This window comes from Trichoplusia ni, chromosome 13 (assembly GCF_003590095.1).
Source record: "Trichoplusia ni isolate ovarian cell line Hi5 chromosome 13, tn1, whole genome shotgun sequence".
Lineage (NCBI taxonomy): Eukaryota > Metazoa > Arthropoda > Insecta > Lepidoptera > Noctuidae > Trichoplusia > Trichoplusia ni.
In genome coordinates this window covers 10,318,530-10,339,466 of record NC_039490.1, presented here as the reverse complement: position 1 = coordinate 10,339,466, position 20,937 = coordinate 10,318,530, and the positions used below count along the sequence as shown (strand labels likewise).

At 35.9% G+C, this 20,937-nt stretch overlaps 3 protein-coding genes across 7 annotated transcripts in view; 2 read left to right on the top strand and 1 right to left on the bottom strand.

Moving 5' to 3' along the window:
• The first annotated feature begins 102 nt into the window (after nt 1-102).
• Nucleotides 103-8,287, top strand: LOC113499806 (uncharacterized protein PF11_0213-like). Of its 3 annotated transcripts, none has more exons than XM_026880337.1 (3): nt 103-3,913; nt 4,940-5,063; nt 8,200-8,287. In XM_026880337.1, exons 1-2 carry the CDS (start codon nt 149-151, stop codon nt 5,054-5,056), a joined length of 3,882 nt encoding a protein of 1,293 aa, XP_026736138.1. In that variant the 5' UTR covers nt 103-148; the 3' UTR covers nt 5,057-5,063; nt 8,200-8,287. The 3 variants fall into 3 exon arrangements, with proteins under 3 accessions (XP_026736138.1, XP_026736139.1, XP_026736137.1); XM_026880338.1 differs by lacking the exon at nt 8,200-8,287 and having other exon boundaries at nt 103-3,131; nt 3,228-3,913; nt 4,940-6,013; XM_026880336.1 differs by lacking the exon at nt 8,200-8,287 and having other exon boundaries at nt 4,940-6,013.
• LOC113499808 lies at nt 7,657-12,316 on the bottom strand. 3 transcript variants are annotated; one of them, XM_026880342.1, is made up of 5 exons: nt 11,924-12,316; nt 10,308-10,471; nt 9,695-9,870; nt 8,882-8,973; nt 7,657-8,369 (listed from the first exon to the last, which is right to left on the bottom strand). In XM_026880342.1, exons 2-5 carry the CDS (start codon nt 10,468-10,470, stop codon nt 7,946-7,948), a joined length of 855 nt encoding a protein of 284 aa, XP_026736143.1. In that variant the 5' UTR covers nt 10,471; nt 11,924-12,316; the 3' UTR covers nt 7,657-7,945. The 3 variants fall into 3 exon arrangements, with proteins under 3 accessions (XP_026736143.1, XP_026736142.1, XP_026736144.1); XM_026880341.1 differs by lacking the exon at nt 11,924-12,316 and adding an exon at nt 10,912-11,587; XM_026880343.1 differs by lacking the exon at nt 11,924-12,316 and adding an exon at nt 10,912-11,587 and having other exon boundaries at nt 8,293-8,969.
• Nucleotides 11,694-20,937, top strand: part of LOC113499807 (aspartate--tRNA ligase, cytoplasmic-like) — a 21,309-nt gene continuing 12,065 nt past the window's right edge. Inside the window, 9 exon segments of the mRNA XM_026880339.1 lie at nt 11,694-11,798; nt 13,266-13,387; nt 13,983-14,154; nt 14,521-14,656; nt 15,251-15,428; nt 18,255-18,399; nt 18,890-19,041; nt 19,617-19,783; nt 20,384-20,499. Coding sequence (XP_026736140.1) covers nt 13,274-13,387; nt 13,983-14,154; nt 14,521-14,656; nt 15,251-15,428; nt 18,255-18,399; nt 18,890-19,041; nt 19,617-19,783; nt 20,384-20,499 — 1,180 coding nt within the window. The 5' untranslated portion in view covers nt 11,694-11,798; nt 13,266-13,273.

The following is a 20,937-nucleotide window of genomic DNA, read 5'->3' as shown; positions in this document are numbered from 1 at the left end:
TACTAAAAATAAAGACGATACTCAAAAAATGAAGTCTAAAATAAATAAAATCAAAAAATATAAAAAGAATAAACTTAAAAGCAAAAATAAATCAAAATTAAAGCTCAAAAATACTAAAACGCATGATATTAAAAATATATTAAACGAAATGAAAATTATCATGTCTGAAAATGATGTTCAACCAATAAAGAATGATCATTCAAAAATTAAGAAATCAAAGAATATTGAGCCTGCTACAAGTACGGAACCAGTTAAAAACGCTGAGATTGGTAAAAAACATAAAATGGTTCAAAATACGGAAACAGATAATGATACTAAAATAGTTCAAAATACTAAGAAAAGTAAAAAATCTAAGACTGCGGAGGCAAATAAAGATATTGAAGAAGTTAAAAATACGAGGACATCAAAAAATTCCGAGATAGATAAAAACACGGAAAAAGTTAAAAATACTGATACAGTGAAAAAATCTAAAACAGTTAAAAGTGATGAGACAGTTAAGAATACGAAGACGATTCAAAACACCGAAACAATGAGAATTACAAGAGCAAATAAAAATGAAAACTCAGTTAAAAACACAGAAACAGTTAAAAATAATGTAACTATTCAAAATACAGACACGTTTGAAAATATCGAGACAGTTACAGAAAACGAGACGGTTAAAAAAAGTAAGAGAGGTAGAAAACCTAAAACTATTAAAAATATTGAGCCAGTTGAAATATTGGAGACACAAAAAAGTACGGAGACAGTGACAAATACGAGAAAAACTAAAAATTCCAATAAAGTTGATAATTCCGAGACAGTGAATAGTGCAACAAAAAAAAATTCAGAGACAGTTAACAATGTAGAGGCAGTTAAAAAAAGTAAGAGAGGTAGAAAACCTAAGGCTATTAAAAATGAGCCAGTTGAAATATTGGAGACACCTGAAAATAAGGAGACGGATAAAAATGCTGAGGCGGTAAAGAATATAAAAACAGCAAAAAGCGATGAGAGAGCTAAAAATTCAGAAACAGTTCATAATACGGAACCAGTTGAAAATATTGAAGCTATTGAAAATTATGAAACAATAAAACATGTCGAAACAGTTGTAAATACTGAGGCAGGTAATAATACTACTGTTAAAAAAACTAAGAGAGGTAGAAAACCTAAATTTTTAAAAAATACTGAGCCAGTTAATTCTTTTGGGACACTTGAAAATAAGGAGAAAAATTCCGAGAAGGCAAAAAATGCTGAGGAAGATGAAATCAATGACACACATGAAAATATAGATACATCGAAAAATTTTGAAGCAATTAAAAATAACGGTAAAAACGGTAAAACAGTAAAAAACATAGAAATCGTTGAAAATACGGAGTCACATAATGATGTCGAGGTCTTTGAAAATAAAGGGACTGTTGAAAATACTGAGAGAGGTAGAAAACATAAGGCTTCTAAAAATATTGAGCCGAATGAAATATTGGAGACACAAGAAAATAAGAAGAAGCCTAAAAATGTTGAGAAGGTTAATAATAGGATGACGGCAAAAAATGATGGTAAAGATACAAACACGAAACCACCTGAAAATAGTGAGCCCGTTGAAAAAACGGAGTCAATGGAAAGTACGCAGACTATTAAAAATGTTGGAACAGATAAAAATAACGAAACAACAAAGAATACAGAAACAGTTGAAAATACAGAGACAGTTGACAAAGCTAAGATTGTTAAAAATACTGAGCGAGTGAGGATATTGGAGACAACTAAAAATGATAAGGTGATTAACAATACTAAGAGGGCAAAAAATGCTGAGAAAGATAAAAATACGGATACAGTTAATAATATACAGGCTTTTGAAAATGAGGGGACTATTGAGAATACTGAGACAAGTAGAAAACCTGAGGCTATTCAAAATATTGAGCCTGTTGATATACTGGAGACACAAGAAAATACTAAGACAGCTAAAAAAATTGAAAAACTGAAAAATATTAAAACAGTTAAAAATGTTGAGAAAGGTAAAAAACCTAAAGTTGTAAAAAAGAGTGTGCCAGTTGAAATATTGGAGACCGATAAAAATGCTGAGAAAACTAAAAACACGGATCCAGTTAAAAATTTTGAAACTGTTAAAAATAATGCAACAATAAAAAATACAAAGACAGCTGAAAATATGGATACGGTTAATATGACAATTGAAAATACTGAAAAAAGCAAAAACCCCAAGACTGTTAAGAATATTGTGCCAGATAAGATAACGGAGATGACTAAAAATACTGATAAAGCTGAAAATACCGTTAAAAATAACGAAAATGTGACAAACACCAATACAGACAAAAATACTAAGACAGATAGAAATACTGAGACAGGTAATAATATGGAGACAGTTGAAAATGGTGAAGCAGTCGAAAATAATGGAACTATTAGAGTTGAAAAAACAGTTGAAAATACAGAGACAGCTAACAATTCAACTGATAAAAAGGAAGAGGCAGTTAAAAATACTGAGAAAGGTAAAAAAACTAAGGCTGTTACAGATGTCGAGCTAGCAAGCATTACAGAGACAACGAAAAATTCGGAAACAGTTGAGGAAATGCAGACAGTTGAAAAACTAGAGACAAGTAAAAATATCGAAGAAGTAACAGAGACTGTTGAAAATGTAGAAGCAGATGCAAATAATGAAACAATAAATAATACTCAAACAAATGAAAATACAGAGACGGATAAAGAATCTAAGGTTGTCAAAAATATTGTGCCTGTTAAAATGTTGGAGACATTAAAAAATACAAAAACAGCAAAAAATACTGAGATTTTTAAGAATACGAAGACGACAAAAAAAAAGGAGACTGTTGATAACATGCTGACAGTTAAAAATAACGAAACAGTGTCAAATACCGAGACAGTAAATATTACGAAGAGTGTTAAAAATGCAGAGCCAGATGAAATACCGGAGACAACTGAAACTGAGAAAGGAGTCATACATGTTGAAACAGTTAAAAATACAGATACTATTGAACATACTGAGCTAGATAACATAATGGAACCAGTTACCACTTTGGAGACAGTAAAAATTAAGGAGACAGTTGAAAAAAAGGATGCAGTTGAAAAAATGGAAATAGCAAATCCGGAGGCAGTTAATAATAGTCAGATGGATCAAACTAAACCTTCAGGTAAACAAACTTGCGTAAGTGAAAATATCATCAAAGAAATTATTAATAATAACAAAGTTTTGCAAGTTAATTTAGAAAAGTTTAGTTTTTTTCCAGAGATAATGGATTTAAATAACGACGTCGACGAAGCAAAGATAATTGAAATACAAAAACAAATAATAAAAGATAAAAATTTAGTTGTACCTGAAAAAGATTTCGAAGATTCCTTTCAAGAGATGATCACAAAGGTAGAATTATCTGTGGACTTAGTAGAAGAAACACATTACTACGACGAATCATCCGATATAGAAACAGAAATTAAAGATAACCAGAAGATATTTCAAAAAGACATGTCTTATGATTCATCTTCTATTGAATCTGATTCAGAAATATCAGATTCAGAAGAAAGTGTTACTGAAAAAGATAAAGATACACTTCAAACTATAGACAACGTTATTGCAAAATATGAAGAACGACAAAAGATAGGAAAAGGCAAACACAAAGCGACATCTATAGATATAAAAACAAAAAAACATAGAAAAACAACGGAAAATATGAACTTCTCTACAATCATTGAAAATATAATTACGGAAGAGTTGAATCTGAAAAAGATACCTGAAATAGGTAAAATTAAAGAGGAACCCGGTTTAAAAGATAGTCAAAAGGTAACAAGTAAAGAAGAAGATGAAAAGATAGATCAAAAGGTAAAAAAGAAAGCGGAAGAGGTGTTTGAAGACCGCACCTTTTTGTGGACTCATGTTATTGACGGACTTATTATACAAGAATCAGACGTAGCTTTTCCTGTAAGTATAGATTTTTTTCATTAAGTTATTATTTTAAAAGCGACTTCCGCAGTAAGGAATGTAATCTTCGAGTCGCGGGGGTTTTACAAAAAACGAATCGCATGCACAAAGACACCCTGAGTATGGGTACAAGAATAGAATAGAATAAACGTACAAACATTCTTGGATCACACAAATGCTTGTTCAACGCGGGGATCGAACCCGCGACAAGACTCGCCATAAATATAGAGCGATTCTTAGCTATTTTCGCGAATAAAGTTCAGTCCGCGCGTAGGGTAAGCGTGTGTGTGTCATCCACGAATGCTTGTTCTGAATCTGGGTGCCTTTGTGTTGGTGAATTTGATTTTTGTGAAACCACACGCCATGTGGATTTAATTACTTAACGCGGGAGTCGTTGCGCACAGTGGGTTTGTCCAGTGAGTGATTATTTATTTATTTATTTAATTATCACACTAATCTTCCATTACAGGTTACTTAACCTAATGTGGTAGCTAGGACTAAACAAAGGTCTAAGTATTTATGTGAAATAGGGTTTCAAAGATTGAATTATTATGCACATAGTTGCAGGTCTAAATTCCAGCAACTGTTGCAAAATATGTAATTTTCTGATAATTCTGATATGCATAGGCAATAAGTTAGCCTGATACACATGCCCATCATTGCTCCTCTTAGAATTGCTTATTGCTTCATCCACTTTTCTCCTAGATATGAAATCCTGACTATTTACGATTCCCATGTTTCAAATTTCTGTCATTCCGCGATTTTTTGGAGTTCTCTGAATAAATTGGTTTCCAAAACTTTCAAAATCTTTGATTGATTTGTATCTTCTATAACTTTAAATCCATTGAATTAGATGCATTTTGTACTTTTATTTTTATTATTATAGTCATATACCGGCTAGCCATCAAAATCAAATATTATTTCTAGTACTCCTAAAGCAAGCGCTAAAGTCACGTTAGTTATAGTCTAATCATCGAAGTTCGGTGATATAAAAATAAGGTTTCATCAATAATGTTCTTTTTACAGATCAGCCAACACTGGGCTTACGAAAAACAGAAGGAACAAGAAGCATTGGCAAGCCAAGAAGAGAAGGGCACTGAACAGAAGATAAATCAAGAAGAAAAACCTGGAAAAGACTTTTAATCTACATGTGAGTTAATATATCACTAATGAGTATAAAACATTTTTAATTGGCTGTTATTAAATTTCCAGCTGAATTAATGAAAGCTGTTACGCATAATTATGATTATTTAATTTTCGTAATAATAAAAAACTAATTAGATATAAATGGGCAAGTATTAGTGAAAAAAATACGTTGGTATAAATATTTTTTAATATTTAACTGGCGGTTTAGATACATATTTACTCTTATAAACAATAAATCAAGCAAAACACACAATTAAGTTAAACCAAGATGTATTTAGGTTTCTATCGTCTATAGGACGCTACAGACTTCCATTTTTCGTATTTATACTTAATCACTACTCTATAGGGATAACTACCGTATTGAATAATATTGCATATATATTTTTAAATTTGTCCTGCGAGCTTAAACTGATCAAAGTGAATGGAACTCTCGCGTGACGTGACTTCACTTTTATGTACCTATAAATTTCGCAGTCGTTACGTCATAAGCTCCCTACACTTTAAAACAGTTTATCATTGTTCAAATAAAGGTTAATTCTCTATATGACCGACTTAAGATTTTTACTTTTCACTTTGGCGACTTTAAGTGTCATGCAGTATCTGCCACTTTAAGGTGTACAGTAGCTGCAAAGCATCTTAAAATAACTTTCGTAGTCAATTTAAATTGTAAATAATCGTTTAATGTATTAGTTGTAAATTTTGTAATTTTATATTTATAATAATTTACCAAATGTTTAAGCTAAGTACAACTGTATATAAACTTTAATTAAATTTTTAATTAGGTTATTAATTAAAATATGGTTTACTTATAAACTAAATATACGTCGTTGGTAACAATTAATTACGAAATTCAATCTTAGAACTGGGCCCCAATTATGCTATTTACAATGCTGATGAATTATGAAAATTGGCTTAAAATAACACTTTTCGTATTCTTTTAAGCATTTTTCCTAGACAATAATTGGAAATTTAGTATGGCCAATACAATGAATCTTCAATTATTGTGTAGGAATAATTTAAAATTTAATCCAATTGCCATTCATTTATCGGTGATTGTAAATAGCAGAATCGGGGCCCTGTTCTAAAACACTGTGTAGTGTCGCCTCGCCTACACAATTGGAATAGTTTTCAACCGACTTCAATAGTTTCTAATACGTCCGTAATTCGCTCGTTTTTTATGTTTATTATCATAACTGCGGATTGAATGAACCGATTTTGTAGATTTATTTTTATTTCAAAGTGTAGTAAGTGTCATTTAATCCCATAAAAGTCATCCTTATTATAACGTGATAAGATTGATTTTCGTAGATCATTGTTAAAATTAGGGAAATAGGCTAATTCTATTGTAAATATTTTCTGTTTTAGGTCATAACGTGTGTTCTAGGCAATGTTTAGTAACTATTGTAAATTGATGGATAATTCTGTAAACTACGTCACGAGCTGAACTCGAGGGAATATGTAAGAATTCGAGTTCGACTCGTGACTTTTCAAAAAAGAGACAGACAAAGTTTTTGTCTCTTTCTATCAATAAGATTACATGTTAAGAATATTTGCTCATGATTTATGTCAGAAATGACTTTACACAAGGTTATTTCCAATACCCTGTGTGGTCTACGTCGCCTAGATGCGAATATCTATAAATGTATATTACTGTTTTCGTGCGAAGACAGACAGACATGCTTATACAAATGTCCATATTTTTATCTTCGTATCATCTACTAAGTTAGTTAAAATACTATTGATTTTCAAATTATATTTCAGCAACAAAAATGGTAGAATGAAGTTGATTATTGGTTAAAGTGAATTATACACCGGTTTCTGTAAAGCTAGTTATTATAATGTGTAGTCTAAGTAATTTATGAAAATGATTGGCTAAGCACAAAACTTACAACCAATATCGCATTCACAAAAGTTGCCAGTTTTGAAAAACTATTGTGAAGTGATAACTTCTTTTGGGAGCGTAAACGGCTGCTTAAAGCTTTTTTCTGTTAATCTATTCTCCTAAACTGGAAACTAAGAAATTAGATAAAAAAAATTGTTTATAATTTTATACTTATTTTTTAAGAAAACCGACTGCAATATCTTAATATAGGTAATTTAAAATTAACTAATCGTTATAAAATTGATGTTTGATGGGGTTTTATTACAGGTCTTATTTGAGCATAGATTATAAAAGAAAAACTTTACCATTTATCCCTATCGAGAAATGCAATGTCTGTAACTCTCTATCAAATGTCTCATAAGTTCATAACTAAGCGATAGGCTCCTAAACTACTCAACCTATTTTAATAAAATTTACACTCCGTGTGAGTTTTAATACTTGCAAGATAGGATAGCTTAATGACTTTATTTTTTTCTATTTTTACCTATATAGTAATCATCGACTGCTACAAAATTCGGGACAGCTAGCGTTTTATAATTTGTGCTCAATAAGACTATTATTTTAAAAGGTGTTCAAAATTATTATAAGGTCCTCCCCCCGGAGAGACACTATTTGTTGTGTATAGTACGCTAAGCCACGTAATGTTACTATATGTAATAATATTACCGTAGTTTTGTATCGTGTGTAAATAAAACATTACAATTCGAACAATATTTTTGAAATTTTATTAAAACACTGTTACAAATTATTATTTTTTAACCAAATAGGTTATTTAATATTACAAGTTTATCTTGATGTCACATTACTTCATAAAGACGACAACCATAATTATCTAGCCTTGTAACAATACTAAAAAAAATAAAACAAACTGCGAAACTGCCCCATCGTTCCAAAAAGGACACCACTATTACAAATACAAACAAAATCTACAAAAAAAAATAAACACATAAAATCGACTAAACCGGACTACCAGTTGTAAAATAATCGATCACCGTAGCACAACACTAATTTCTCCTGGTCGTCTTCCCCATAAAATTTACGACTTGTGCGAAGGGAGCGAATTTGCCTCTCCTATTCCGTTTCTTAATGCCCAACTCTTGCAGTACATCATCTGACTCGACGACGGACGAGTCCATATTCTTCGAGGGGTCCTCAGAATAGTCTTCACTATCATTCTTCTCCGTATCAGATACTTCTCTATATTTCCTACTGTATTCTATTTTACTTCTAGCTAAACTAGGGTCTCTCCTTTTCATAGATTCAGGAGATCCGAATTTGGGATGTTCTGGCGGCTGGCACATAAGTGTGTCGTAGAAGTACCGGTCTGCTCGCCCATCGTTTTTCGGACGAGGCTTTTCATCGTCCGAACTCTCGTTTGACGAGTGCAACTGAGGTGAACCAGGCGCCGATTTCTTGTGTATCCTTTGACTGTGAAAATATATTATGGGGCAGAAATAAAAAGATAAAATTAAAAGATCCCTGTATAGTCAAAACTTCAACTACACTACTTTCCAATGGTTAGACCGTTTTGATCAAACATATATTATCTGAGAACACTCTCACATAATTCACCCTCAATATAAACCAAAATGAATTGAAATCGCTCAATCTTTTTGGGAGCTATGATGCCAAAAACAGATAGATAGAGAATACAATACATAGTCAGACACCTCAATTTTAAAGTAGGGTTTATAAAAGATATTTTTGAATCGAATTCGGTTTTAAGCCCGTGGCAAAATTTACTTTCAGGTCCACTCCCAAAACAACCCTTAACCAATCTTTAAATATTTTATCGGAACAACATTTCTGAACATGGGGCCAGTTTACGCTGGGGGTCCGAAGCATTTTGCCTTCTTGCTTATTGCTTGGTTGTTTATCAGCATGTCTTTCCTCTACACACTCTGCTAGAGATCCTGCTACAGGAAACGAAGGTATGTTACCATCTTTTGATATCTCCCGCGAGCATTGTGGGGCGCGGTGACTGCGGCGAGAAGGAACTCGGTATACCGACTGCTTCGTCTCCGCCGACTGCCTGAGAAACATTCCACAAAGACATTTAACGACATCGATATGCTAATTAAGTTAAACATCCCAAAAATCAAACGTGACTTTTCATTTATTTTTGAGTCCGAATCAAAGTTGTGAGATGGAGTTTTTGTTTTCCTAATCTAAAGAAACTTAACTTTTCACTCAATTCAAACTTAGTGTGTAGTATAACAACTCATAGAAGATAAAATCTCTTAGCGGGGGTCTCTTCTAGCTGAGGAAACTGTTCAATTTGTCATTTTGCCGCCCCTATTTTCATACCAGGGAAAAAGGTTGACACTGATCATCATCATCATCATCATCTCAGCCTATCACCGGCCACTGCTGAACGTAGGCCTCCCCCAAAGAGCGCCAACCATCCCGGTCACAAGACACAGATAGCCAGATATATTTATTTTGACCTTGAAATCGTACTGCAGTCATTATTTCCTTTCCATACTCCTTGGTCGACCTCTAGTTGTTACTACGCCTTTTTGAATGCCTCCGGCCAGATCGTCTCTTCATCTCATCTTTTGGGTCTTACTTACTCTCGGAAAAACTTTTTTCTTTAAAAAAAAAAACGACTCCCGCTGTAAGGAATTTAATCCTTGTGTCGTGGGGGTTTTACAAACAGGTGACGATTTTACTTTTTAACGCTTAAATAGCTTTCGCCATCTTTCACCAAATCTGAAAAGCTCCAAATACCCTCCTACCTTCGAGGATCTTACCTTATTGGCGAAATGGAAGTAGCAATGCGTGACTCTCTCGACGTCGGCCCACGCGACTATGTACCGCGCCATCGTGAGGGGTATCTTCGGCAGGAAGTTGGAGTGGAACTTGCCCTGGCAGTAGATCGTGATCACATCCGTGTCCTTGATCTCGAATATTATACGAAATATTGTGCCTGAGAAGAAAAATGCAAGTAATAGATAGGGTATTTAACAAAAGAAACTGTTTAGATATTGGATAAATAAAATCTCGTGTGACGTCACTTACTAGTACGTTTTGAACTAGCAAGTGATGTTACTATACGTATCTTTTAATCTTCCTAACTTTTTAATAATGTGATATAATGAAAAATACATATTGGGAAATCTGTCTGAACGACTAAACAGCAAGTAATCAACCAATTTCTTTAAATCACTTACAATTTTCAAGCAGGTTTTATACACTTGCAAACTATCAACTGCAATATTCGCTGTCTGAAATTGTCTGAATTTCGTGAGTCAGTGTCGCACTTCTTTATTTCCATTATAAAGCCATCATATGGCAACACCACGCTGTCGACCAAGCCCAAACTCGCCTTTCTATTTTTACCCCTTGACTTAAATATGTACAAACCTGGCACAAACATATTATAGTTGGTATCATAGTTCCCACTGCCGATCCAGATGCCGTTCTTCCGCGACAAGGATATGATGTTGTCTCGATGGAACCTCACGTCAAAATGCAGCACAACATCGCGGGGTTCTTCTCCTTCCTGAGCGCATAAGTTCACCGACATTCTGTACCAAATTACATATTAAAGATAACTGAAATTGAATAGATTTTGATAGTAAGATGAGTGAATTCCATATCTCGTTTATTTTCTAACTTGTGAATGAATAGTATTTAAATTAATGAAAGATCGTAAATCTTTTTTGTAGATTCAAAGCTCACAATTTACAATTCTGTCTGCCAGAGAGATATTGTTTAAAAATTAAGATCCTTAATATTGTATATAACATGATTCAATAATATTGTTGAACAACTGTCAATTTATTTTCATTTTTTACACTAGGAACACATGGACAAATGTTTGTCCCGAGCGGGGATTGAACCCGCAGACCGTCACGCACAGGGGTCATGCCGCTTGGTACTCCAGGCAGTCAAGGCTCCACCACATTTGAGACACCAACAACAACATTCCCTATCTCACAAAGTAGACACGCAAAGTGAAGCTTACTTGCGTGCATTCTCCTTAATTTTACCACCGATTTCAATTCTATCGCCGACTTTGAGAGCACAGGGTATGTTAGCCGTAAACACGGGCATTTTAACCAAATATAGTTTATTAAATATTTATAAATGTCTGCCCCAGTCCGCGCTAAGTCAGGCCCAGATGTGTATATGGACATTTTGAACAACAAATTTATACATCACACTATTTTTAAGTGAAGTTATGTGAATGCTTAGAGAATTTTTATGGTTATACGTTGACATATGCCAAGATGACGCAAAGTCTGCCTTCTTAATAATTCTTTCTTTTTGTTTATTTTTCTGTTCGCTTCTTCTTTGGCGGATAGGATCGTAAGTTCGTGTCTTTATCCTGCATTGTTACATACGGCCTTCTTTTAATTCATCACAGATACAGCATGCAGAATAATATACTCCAAGACGTGTGCAAATTATTTCTACAAAGGTTCCCCTTAGAATAAATACAAAGAAATGATTTTAAAGCTTCCAAAATACCAAAATGCAAACTTTAGTTTCAGTTAAGCAAAGTGTCTTTCCAATAAGATTCTTATTAAACATTTGTGTTACGGTATTCAACATTAGGAAGGTTCAATTTGTAAACATGTTGCTTCGGAAACCATTATGATTTTTTCTTTTAAAGTTAAAATTCTTATTCATTGGGAACTAAACGTTTTATTTTTACAACCCAGCTGACATTGTAGTCATCATTGGCGACATTGGCAACATCACATGCAAATGTCAATTCAGTTTGACACTTTATGTAGATAACCTCATATTTCTCCGGTGTCTAAAAAAACACGCTTTTGTATATACGTGTAAAGAAATCTCATACATAGTGTGTAAATAATAGTTTGTAGCTAAATAAGTGATTAAACGGTGAGTTTTACACATAAATCTTGATCTTTTATTCAATGCATTTATGATGCAAGGTTGCTTGAAGTAAGTGCAATCTTAAAATAACACAATTACATCTGCAGTTTGCATTTTAACATAAACTTTACCTTATTTATTGTTTGTTTGACCTCCAGCACTGTACATTGTATACAGCCACGTAATTTATCTGTATCGTACCAAGGAGTTTCGTATACAATCGCAAACTCTTTGCATTTATCGCATTATGATATCATATTTATAACTGTGTCAATACTGTGTTTTTAATGAATTAAACACCGTTAATTAAGACTTTAAGTCAGTTTTATGTGTCTTTAGCTATAGTATGATGCAATTCTGTTAGTTTATTTGCTATGAATAAAGTTAACACGCTATCTTTAGCTTCGTATTTTGCGGTTGGGTATTTCCCGCATTTCGAAATATTCAACACAACTTTAGGTTTTAGAACTAAACTTATACAGTTATATTTTGGCTTGTGAACTACAAAGTTAATTTTTAATAATTGTGAGTATTACATATAATTTCTTGATTTGTTATTTGGCCTACTTTTAAATGTTTTATTGCATTTGTGCTAAAACAAACAAAATAACTAGTTGAATTAACTTTGAATATAAGTAATTGATCATGGTGTTCTAGTTTTTATTTATAAGAACTGATGCAAATAGGTTTCTTTTAGAATAAGTAATTACTTATTAACATCATTAATATTAAAATTTCAGTAGAAAATCAGCACTATGAGTAATAACAAGAACTATTTTCTTCAAGCCCTAAATATTCTTTGATAATAGTAAAAGAAAGGGTTGAAAAACACATAGGCACCATTTATTTTATTTGAGTCCTACTTTTAATATCTTCAAATAAATCTAAACTTAAAGTGTGTCGGCGTAATCTAATTGTAAGCTAACACACTTGATTTGATCCTTATCAATAATATGTGTCACTGTTGTATGATCAAATAAGTCTGTCTGTTTATAGTATAGATGTGGTTTTTACTTGATAATAACCTTTATTTCCATTTGGGGGAGTCCCGTAAGCCGTCTGGGTTTATAAATGTTTTAAGATGATTTATTGCATGTAGTGCAGTAGAAGTATTGCGTAAAGGACAAATCACGATGGTCCTGGTTCAGCCATGACAATCACTGAGTAGAAATAGTCTATAAATCTCTATAAATATTCCAGTTATGGACAAAATCTAGAGGAGCATAGACCATTGAGTGATATGGTTAAGGCATGATACAGGAATGTGTAAAACAATTTTTTTTTTCAAATTTCTTAAAATATTTTAAATCTACTAATTCTGGATTCTAAGTTTAATCTACAAGTCAAACATTTTCCTAATAAATGCACTTTAAGTTCACCAGCAGAAGCTACTCACATAAAACTATCTCTCACACCAGGCATGTATACTAACTCTTCTAATTTATAGTAATTTTAATCTTCATTTATTTACAGTTAACAATATGGTAGTGTCAGAAGAGCAACCAGCAGCCATTGAGGGTGACGCAGCATCTAAAAAGGCGGCAAAGAAAGCCGCCAAGGCAGCAGAGAAGCAACAGAAGAAAGCTGAGCATAAGGTACTTGCATCAACATATTCTGTACTACCCTCTATGCACTAATGCTCAGACCTAACTATATCAGATAGAGGTAGTGTTTTCGGCTTTTCGCAATTGACAATGAATGCTTAGGAGAATACCAATATTGTCAAATTTAATCCAATTGCCCTTCATTCAACGGTTTTGTCTATAAGTGTCGCAGGTTCGATCCTCACGTAGGACAAGCTATTGATCCAAAAATACTTGATCTGAGTCTGGGTATCTTTGAGCCTGTAACATGAATTTTTGAGGAAATTCCCGTTACACGAGGATAAAATTCGAAATTAACAAGGAAAAAGAACCTCTATGGAATAAAGCCTTTGGCCACCTGTGAGAGTTTTTCTTCCACTTCGCTATCCGTGCAATCAAAGATATAGAATCTGTTATTATTATACTGTTTTTAAACATCTGGACTATAAAAAAGACTGCGATCTCTGAGTGTCTCGACATTTCTTGTCAGGGTAGTCTGATAGCAAATGTCAACTCCAGCATTCTCAAAAAAGACATGTAAAAGTCATGAAATATCCTATATCTAGAATTAATGATTTCATTTCATTTTATCAACTCCATACTCTAGGCAGCATCAGGCCAATCCCAGAAACAAGCCGATGCACCCGAAGTCGACGTCTCCGAAGGTCGTTACGGAGTTCTGAAGCTGATCCAGTCCACCGGAGAGAACAGGGACCGAGTGTACACCGACGTCAAGGATCTGGGCGTCAAGCTCAACGGGCAGAACGTGTGGGTGCGAGGTGAGATAGTACCTGAGTGAATAGATACTTATAAGTATAGTTACTAACTGTCCTGGCGAACTACGTACCGCCTAGCAGTCGATGCTAACAATACAGACAAAAAAATATCTTTTTTGTAACTTTTCCAAATTTCGTCACCATTTAAAGCTTGCCTGGACTTTCACGCATATTTCAAGACTAACTTAGTCATGGACACCCACTCTCTCGGGGGAGAAAATGGGTGGTAGTGTCAGACTTTTACTGACTAAACCTGAACCGCCGTGCTACGTCATCCGCGTTTTTGTATCGGTGTACGGCAATGCGTTGCAATCCTTCATACACTGTTGATCACACCCTGCCCATACCTGACTAGTTAACTTCCCCCAGCCCGCCTGCAGACGTCCCGCGCTAAAGGCAAGCAATGCTTCGCGGTCCTGCGCCAGAGCTCCAGCACGGTCCAGCTGCTCATCAACGTGAGTGAGGAGAAGCAAGTCAGCAAGCAGATGGTCAAGTTTACTGGCAAGTGAGTTATAATGTATCTTACATTCTTTATCTCGTCTCGTTGGCCTTACTATAGTTAGAAATATAGTATAATGTAATATATTTTTCTAACTATGTTGTGGTCGGCTCCCAGTCTAACCGGATTCAGCTAAGTACCAGTGTTTTACAAGGAGCTACTGCCTATCTGACCTCCTCAACCCAGTTACTTGGGCAACACGATACCCCTTGGTTAGACTGGTTGTCAGACAACCAAGCTTCTGACTGACTTACCCATAAAGACTGTCTAAGATGTATGAATAATAGGCGGAACCCACAATTTAAAGTGCCTTCCGAAACACGGAGGAACTCGTTATGACAAAGATGGTCACCTATTGACAGACCAACCGCTTCAATCGATTGGTCTGTCGATGGCCTGTGATCGATCAACTTGTGCAGTTATAGCTTAGCCATGAGCTCCTCATAGAACAGAAGATTTTTTTGTTTAGCCATTATTGTCCTACTGCAGGGCAAAGGCCTCCCGTAAATTCTTCCACTCTCTCCGGTCTATTGCTTTTTTCCATTGTTTGCCATATTGTAAATATGTAGTTATTTAATACACATATTTTTTCTTCCCCAGCATAACCAAAGAATCGATCATCGACGTGTACGCGACGGTCGTGAAGACCGCCTCCCCCATAGAGTCGTGCACCGTCCGCGACGTGGAGCTGGCGGCGGCGCGGCTGTGGCTGGTGTCGGCGGCGCGCGCGCAGCTGCCGCTGCTCGTGGAGGACGCCGCCCGCCCGGAGAAGAACGATGTGAGGGGCTCACGTGATGCTAGGGCCAACGAGACGAGATCAACAATGTAAACAAGTTTTTCGCCCGCGTCGAGGTCGGTTATATCGCGTTTCCAAGAGAACTATTCAAAAGTCTGTGATAAAAACTATCCTATGTTCTTTTTCAAGGTCAACTCTATCTCTGTACCAAATTTCATTAAAATCACTTCAGTGGTTTAGACGTGAAAGCGTAACAGACAGACAGACAGAGTGACTTTTGCATTTATAATATTTATTTATTTATTTATTTATTTAATTCGTGTACAACACCATCTTTACAGGTAAATACCCAATGCGACAATGTTGGCTTACATATTAAAAATAGACAATAGAACAGAAACTGAAAATTAAGAACAAATTATACACCTTTAACAATAAACATAAAAATTGAAGAATAAACATTGAACGACTTACAGTTATTAAAAAATAAATAACAGCAACAATCAATAATATTTAGTTACAAAAAAAAACAAAAATGCACTTAATACTAATAACATTAATTATTTTATTATATTTATGCTGAGGTACAACATACTATTTCAGTAGTCACGCTAATAAATTCTGCCAATGAACAATGAAAAATATCAAGGCTTTGTGCAACCTTATTTAATAACTTAATAGCCCTAATAATTGGAGCATGCCGACCTAAGTTGTCCGAGCTGACGGAACCTCAAACAACCGTTGTCTTACACTTAATCTTAGTCTACTGTTTGGGACAAGCAGCTTCAGAGAAGCTAATACCGATATATTGTTTAGTTTGCCCCGGAAAACCTGGAATACATATTTTGCAAGTGCTACATCGCGCCTTACTTCCAACTTATAGTATCCAACCATACCTATAACAAATAAGGTTGGATACATAAGGGATAAAAAGGGTACACTCCGTATTGTTTCAAATATAGGTATCGGGTGAACTTGTTTGCATCTTCTCCACCATGAGACTATATTTAACTTCATGGGGATTCCAGATGATGGCACTCGTCTCTAGTTGACTCCTAACTAACGCATTGTATAGAGTTTTCACAGCAGCTAAGTTATTGAAGTCCTTAGTTTCTCTCATGATAAAGCCTAGATTTTTGAAGGCTTTGGAGCAAATATTAACAATATGTTCCCGAAACTTCAGATCATGAGTAACTAGTACACCTAAATCTCGTGCTGATGTTACACGTGGTATAATAGTTCCTTCCATATTATATTGATGGTGCAAAGGATAAACGGCACGAGTACAAGACATAACGTTACATTTAGCAACATTGAAAAACAGTCTGTTTTTCTTACTCCATTCAATTATTAAATTAATGTCCCTTTGTAAGCGATCACAATCACTTTCATCAACAATACGTAGAAAAAGCTTTAAGTCATCTGCAAAAAGTAAACACTTCGCGTTTTTCACCACTTCCGGTAGGTCATTGATCATTAGAATGAATTCTAATGGGCCTAGGTTACTACCTTGACTAACACCTGACAAAGTGCGATATTGACGTGAGACAAAGCCGTTGTATTCTACGTATTGCCTGCGGTTACCGAGATAACTTGCAAAGAATTCAAGTAGATGTGGGGTAAATCCAGCTTTCGCGAATTTCATCAGAAGGATGTCATTATTTACGCTATCAAATGCTTTTTTAAAATCAAAATACGCAATATCTAGTTGTGCGCCAGCTTCAGAGTCTAGTACCGGTGCTGCGTAGTTCATAAAGGACAGAAGGTTAGAGTCGGTGCTGCGTCCTGAGCGAAATCCATGTTGGGCATCGTCAAGATGAGCGCTAACTTGGTATTATACACGCTGACAAAGCCGATTCAAAAATTTTGGCAAATGTAGACAGTACCGCTACAGGTCTGTATCCACTGACGTCTGCACCGGGCCTCCCTTTCGGGACCGGGGTTACTCTAGTCAATTTCCAACCCTCCGGGTAAACACATTCCTTGAGACAGAGATTAAATAGGTGGTGCAGAGGCCTAGCCAGTGATTTCCTGCAATCTTACTTTAATCTTATTCCTGCAATATATTAGTAGGGATAGTATTCTCAAGTTCGAATTTTGACAGAAATTAAGAAATTAACTTGTTCACAACATGGCGGACCAAATGTTGAAAACTGCCGTACTGACTGCTTTCTTGTACCACGAAACACATAACGACAGCTGTCATCGACCAACCGACGCCATAACTGCGCGTACGAGTGATAAGGACAGGGATAATAATCCCTCGCTATCGCAATGTAACTCAGTAACGGTCCGCTTGTTTACGTTTTTTATCTCGTCTCGTTGGCCTTACTATAGTTATATAAGTTAGGACCTGGCACAAATTATATTTACAATAGGTTCCTCATCGGCCTAGCCTTTTCCCAACTATGTCAGTAAAGGATTCTGACTGCTATGCCGAAGGTCGTGGGTTCAATTCCTACCCCAGACAAATATTTGTGTTATGTGCACGATCATTTGTGTGTCTGGGTATAATTTATCTATGTTATGTATGTTTTTAGAAATATATGAGTATGTTTATCAGTTTTCTAGTTCTCATAATACAACTTCGCTTAGTGTGACACTAGATATCGTTGTGTGAATTTTAATACTAGCTGTCGCAGCAAATGTTGCTTTGCCACACAAATTATTTCTAACGAATAAATAGCCGCTATTCTCAGATCTGCCTTATATGCACACAAAATGTCACGAGATCGGTCGAGCCGTTTCGGAGGAGTTCAATTTCGTACACCGACAATTTCGGACACGAGAATTTTATATATTTGATTAAATATATACTCTTAAATTCCCATACATACTGTACTTAGTAATTCCCCCTCACATTTTCAGGACCCAGAAGCTCTGAAGATCCGCGTCCACCAGGACACACGCCTGGACAACCGTATCCTGGACCTGCGAACTCCCGCCAACCAAGCTATCTTCAGGATTGAAGCTGGAGTCTGCAGGCTGTTCAGAGAGATCCTTACTAATAAAGGTTAGTTCAGATTCTGACTGCACGGATAGCCGAGTGGTAAAATATTAACGTTTATTATTTATAGCTCGTGGCTTAGCTATAACCGCATAAGTGTCACGATCACAGGTTAAGCTACGGTTGCGTAGGATATGGTACGGTTGGGTATGCTAGGTAAGCTACTGACGCGGTTGGTCCGTAGATGGGGGAACATCTTTGTCATAACGAGTTCCTCCGTGTTTCGGAAGGCACGTTCAGTTGTGGGTCCCGGCTGTTATATATCTTTGACATTCGTTACAGGTAGTCAGAAGCTTGAAAAGTCTGACAACCAGCCTAACTAGGGGTATGGTGTTGCCCAGGTAACTGGGTTGAGGAGGTCAGATAGGCAGTTGCTCCTTGTAAAACACTGTACTTAGCTGAAACCGGTTAGGCTGGTAGCCGACCCTAACATAGTTGGGCTAAAGGCTAGGCCAATGATGATTAACGTTTATTCTTCTTTGTTCTCTTCCCCCAGGTTTCGTAGAGATCCACACTCCTAAGATAATATCAGCCGCGTCTGAAGGCGGCGCCAACGTGTTCACAGTGTCGTACTTCAAGAGCTCTGCCTACCTCGCGCAGAGCCCGCAGTTATACAAGCAGATGGCCATCGCGGCTGACTTTGATAAGGTATGCTAACTAACAGAATAGATATAGGCCCGAATACTTGGCTGATAATCGATAGTCGGTTTTTGATATTTCTTTATTTTTAGCTGCTGCTGTGAACTACATACCGCCTAAAGCTGACCGACCTCCGTGGTCGAGTGGCGTACGCACCGGTTTCAAAGTGTCTATGTAAAAATTCACTTTTTTACATTGTCTCGGGCTGGGTGTTTGTGGTACCTTCATTTTTTCTGAATTCCATAACACAAGTGCTTTAGCAACTTACTTTGGGTTCAGAACAATGTATGTGATGTTGTTCGCATTTATTATTTAGAGAAGCCCTCGAAGATAAATAACTTTCCCTGTTTTTTCTACATTTTCCATTTTATCTTCGCTCCTATAACTCGCAGCGTGATGGTATATAGCCTTAAACCTTCCTCGATGAATGGTCTATTCAACACGAAATAATTTGAACCAGTAGTTCCTGAGATTGGCGCGTTCAAACAAACAAACTCTTTAGCTTTATAATATTAGTATAGATTTATTTTGTATAATATTAGTTATACGTCTTTCTAACCTCTGTACGTTCTACCCTTGTGCAGGTGTTCACAGTGGGCGCGGTGTTCCGCGCGGAGGACTCCAACACGCACCGCCACCTCACGGAGTTCGTGGGGCTCGACCTCGAGATGTCCTTCAAGCAGCACTACCACGAGGTCCTCTACACCATCGCCGACAGCCTCACCGAGATGTTCAAAGGACTCAGAGACCAGTGAGTTATCATTTTCCCACGTTTTTATACACTCACTTTCTTGTTTGTTTGTTGTTCCGGTTGGATTTTTGTAAGCCGATTTTGAGGCACTTCCCGATGAGCTAGATGGAATTTTCAAAACGCAGAGGCTTTGTTGAGAACTTGAATCTAAAATGTGATGAGGTATATCTACCAGGGATCATTCACCACTGTCCTATGGGAGAACTGTTGCAAGAATAGGTGTAAAAATAATTCGACTATTATTATACACTAGCTGTTGCCCGCGACTTCGTCCGCGCGGTTAGAAGATATAAGTTATGATTTATAACCGCCCTATTTTTTCACATTTTCCATTGTATCTTCGCTCCTTTTAGTCCCAGCGTGATGGTATATAGCCTATAACCTTCCTCGATGAATGGTCAATTCAACAAAAATATGTTTTCAATTTGAACCAGTAGTTTCTAAGATTAGCGCGTTCAAACAAACAAACTCTTCAGCTTTATAATATTAGTATAGATATGGACCAGTACCTTAGATTTTCCGGAGAACTATGGAACCTGCCTTTCTAAACGTGGTGATCTAATTATAGTATATTATTACTATAACACCATTTCTCGTCAGGTTTGCAGCGGAGATAGAGGCAGTTGGGCAACAGTTCCGCGTGGAGCCCTTCAAGTACTTGGAGCCCCCACTCAGGCTGGAGTTCCCACAGGCCATACAGATGCTCAAGGAAGCTGGTAATTATCTTACAACATATACTTAACGAAAAGGAAAATTATTTTAGTATAAGTCATATCCGTGGGCCCCAATTCCATTATTAAAAATGGCTGGGAAATTTTATTAAACGTCGTAAAAATAAAAAAATGTGGAAAGTTAACTTTTAAATATTATTCGCGTTAGAATTCAAAAGCATTGAGAGAAGGCTTCAACGCCCTCTGCCCCCGGCCAACTACAAATATTTTACAAATATCCCCCTTAAAATTACTTAACAGTGACAAAATGTTATATTTGAGAATCAGAATTAAGAAATAATTTAACCTAACTAACATACAAATATTATTATTATTACTAGTCTAGAGTCTGCCCACGTTTTTCCAGTTGTCTCGTAAAAAATAACAATGATATAAAGCAAGTAAATCAAAAGCAAAAGTTTCTATATCAAATAGGCCGTTTTC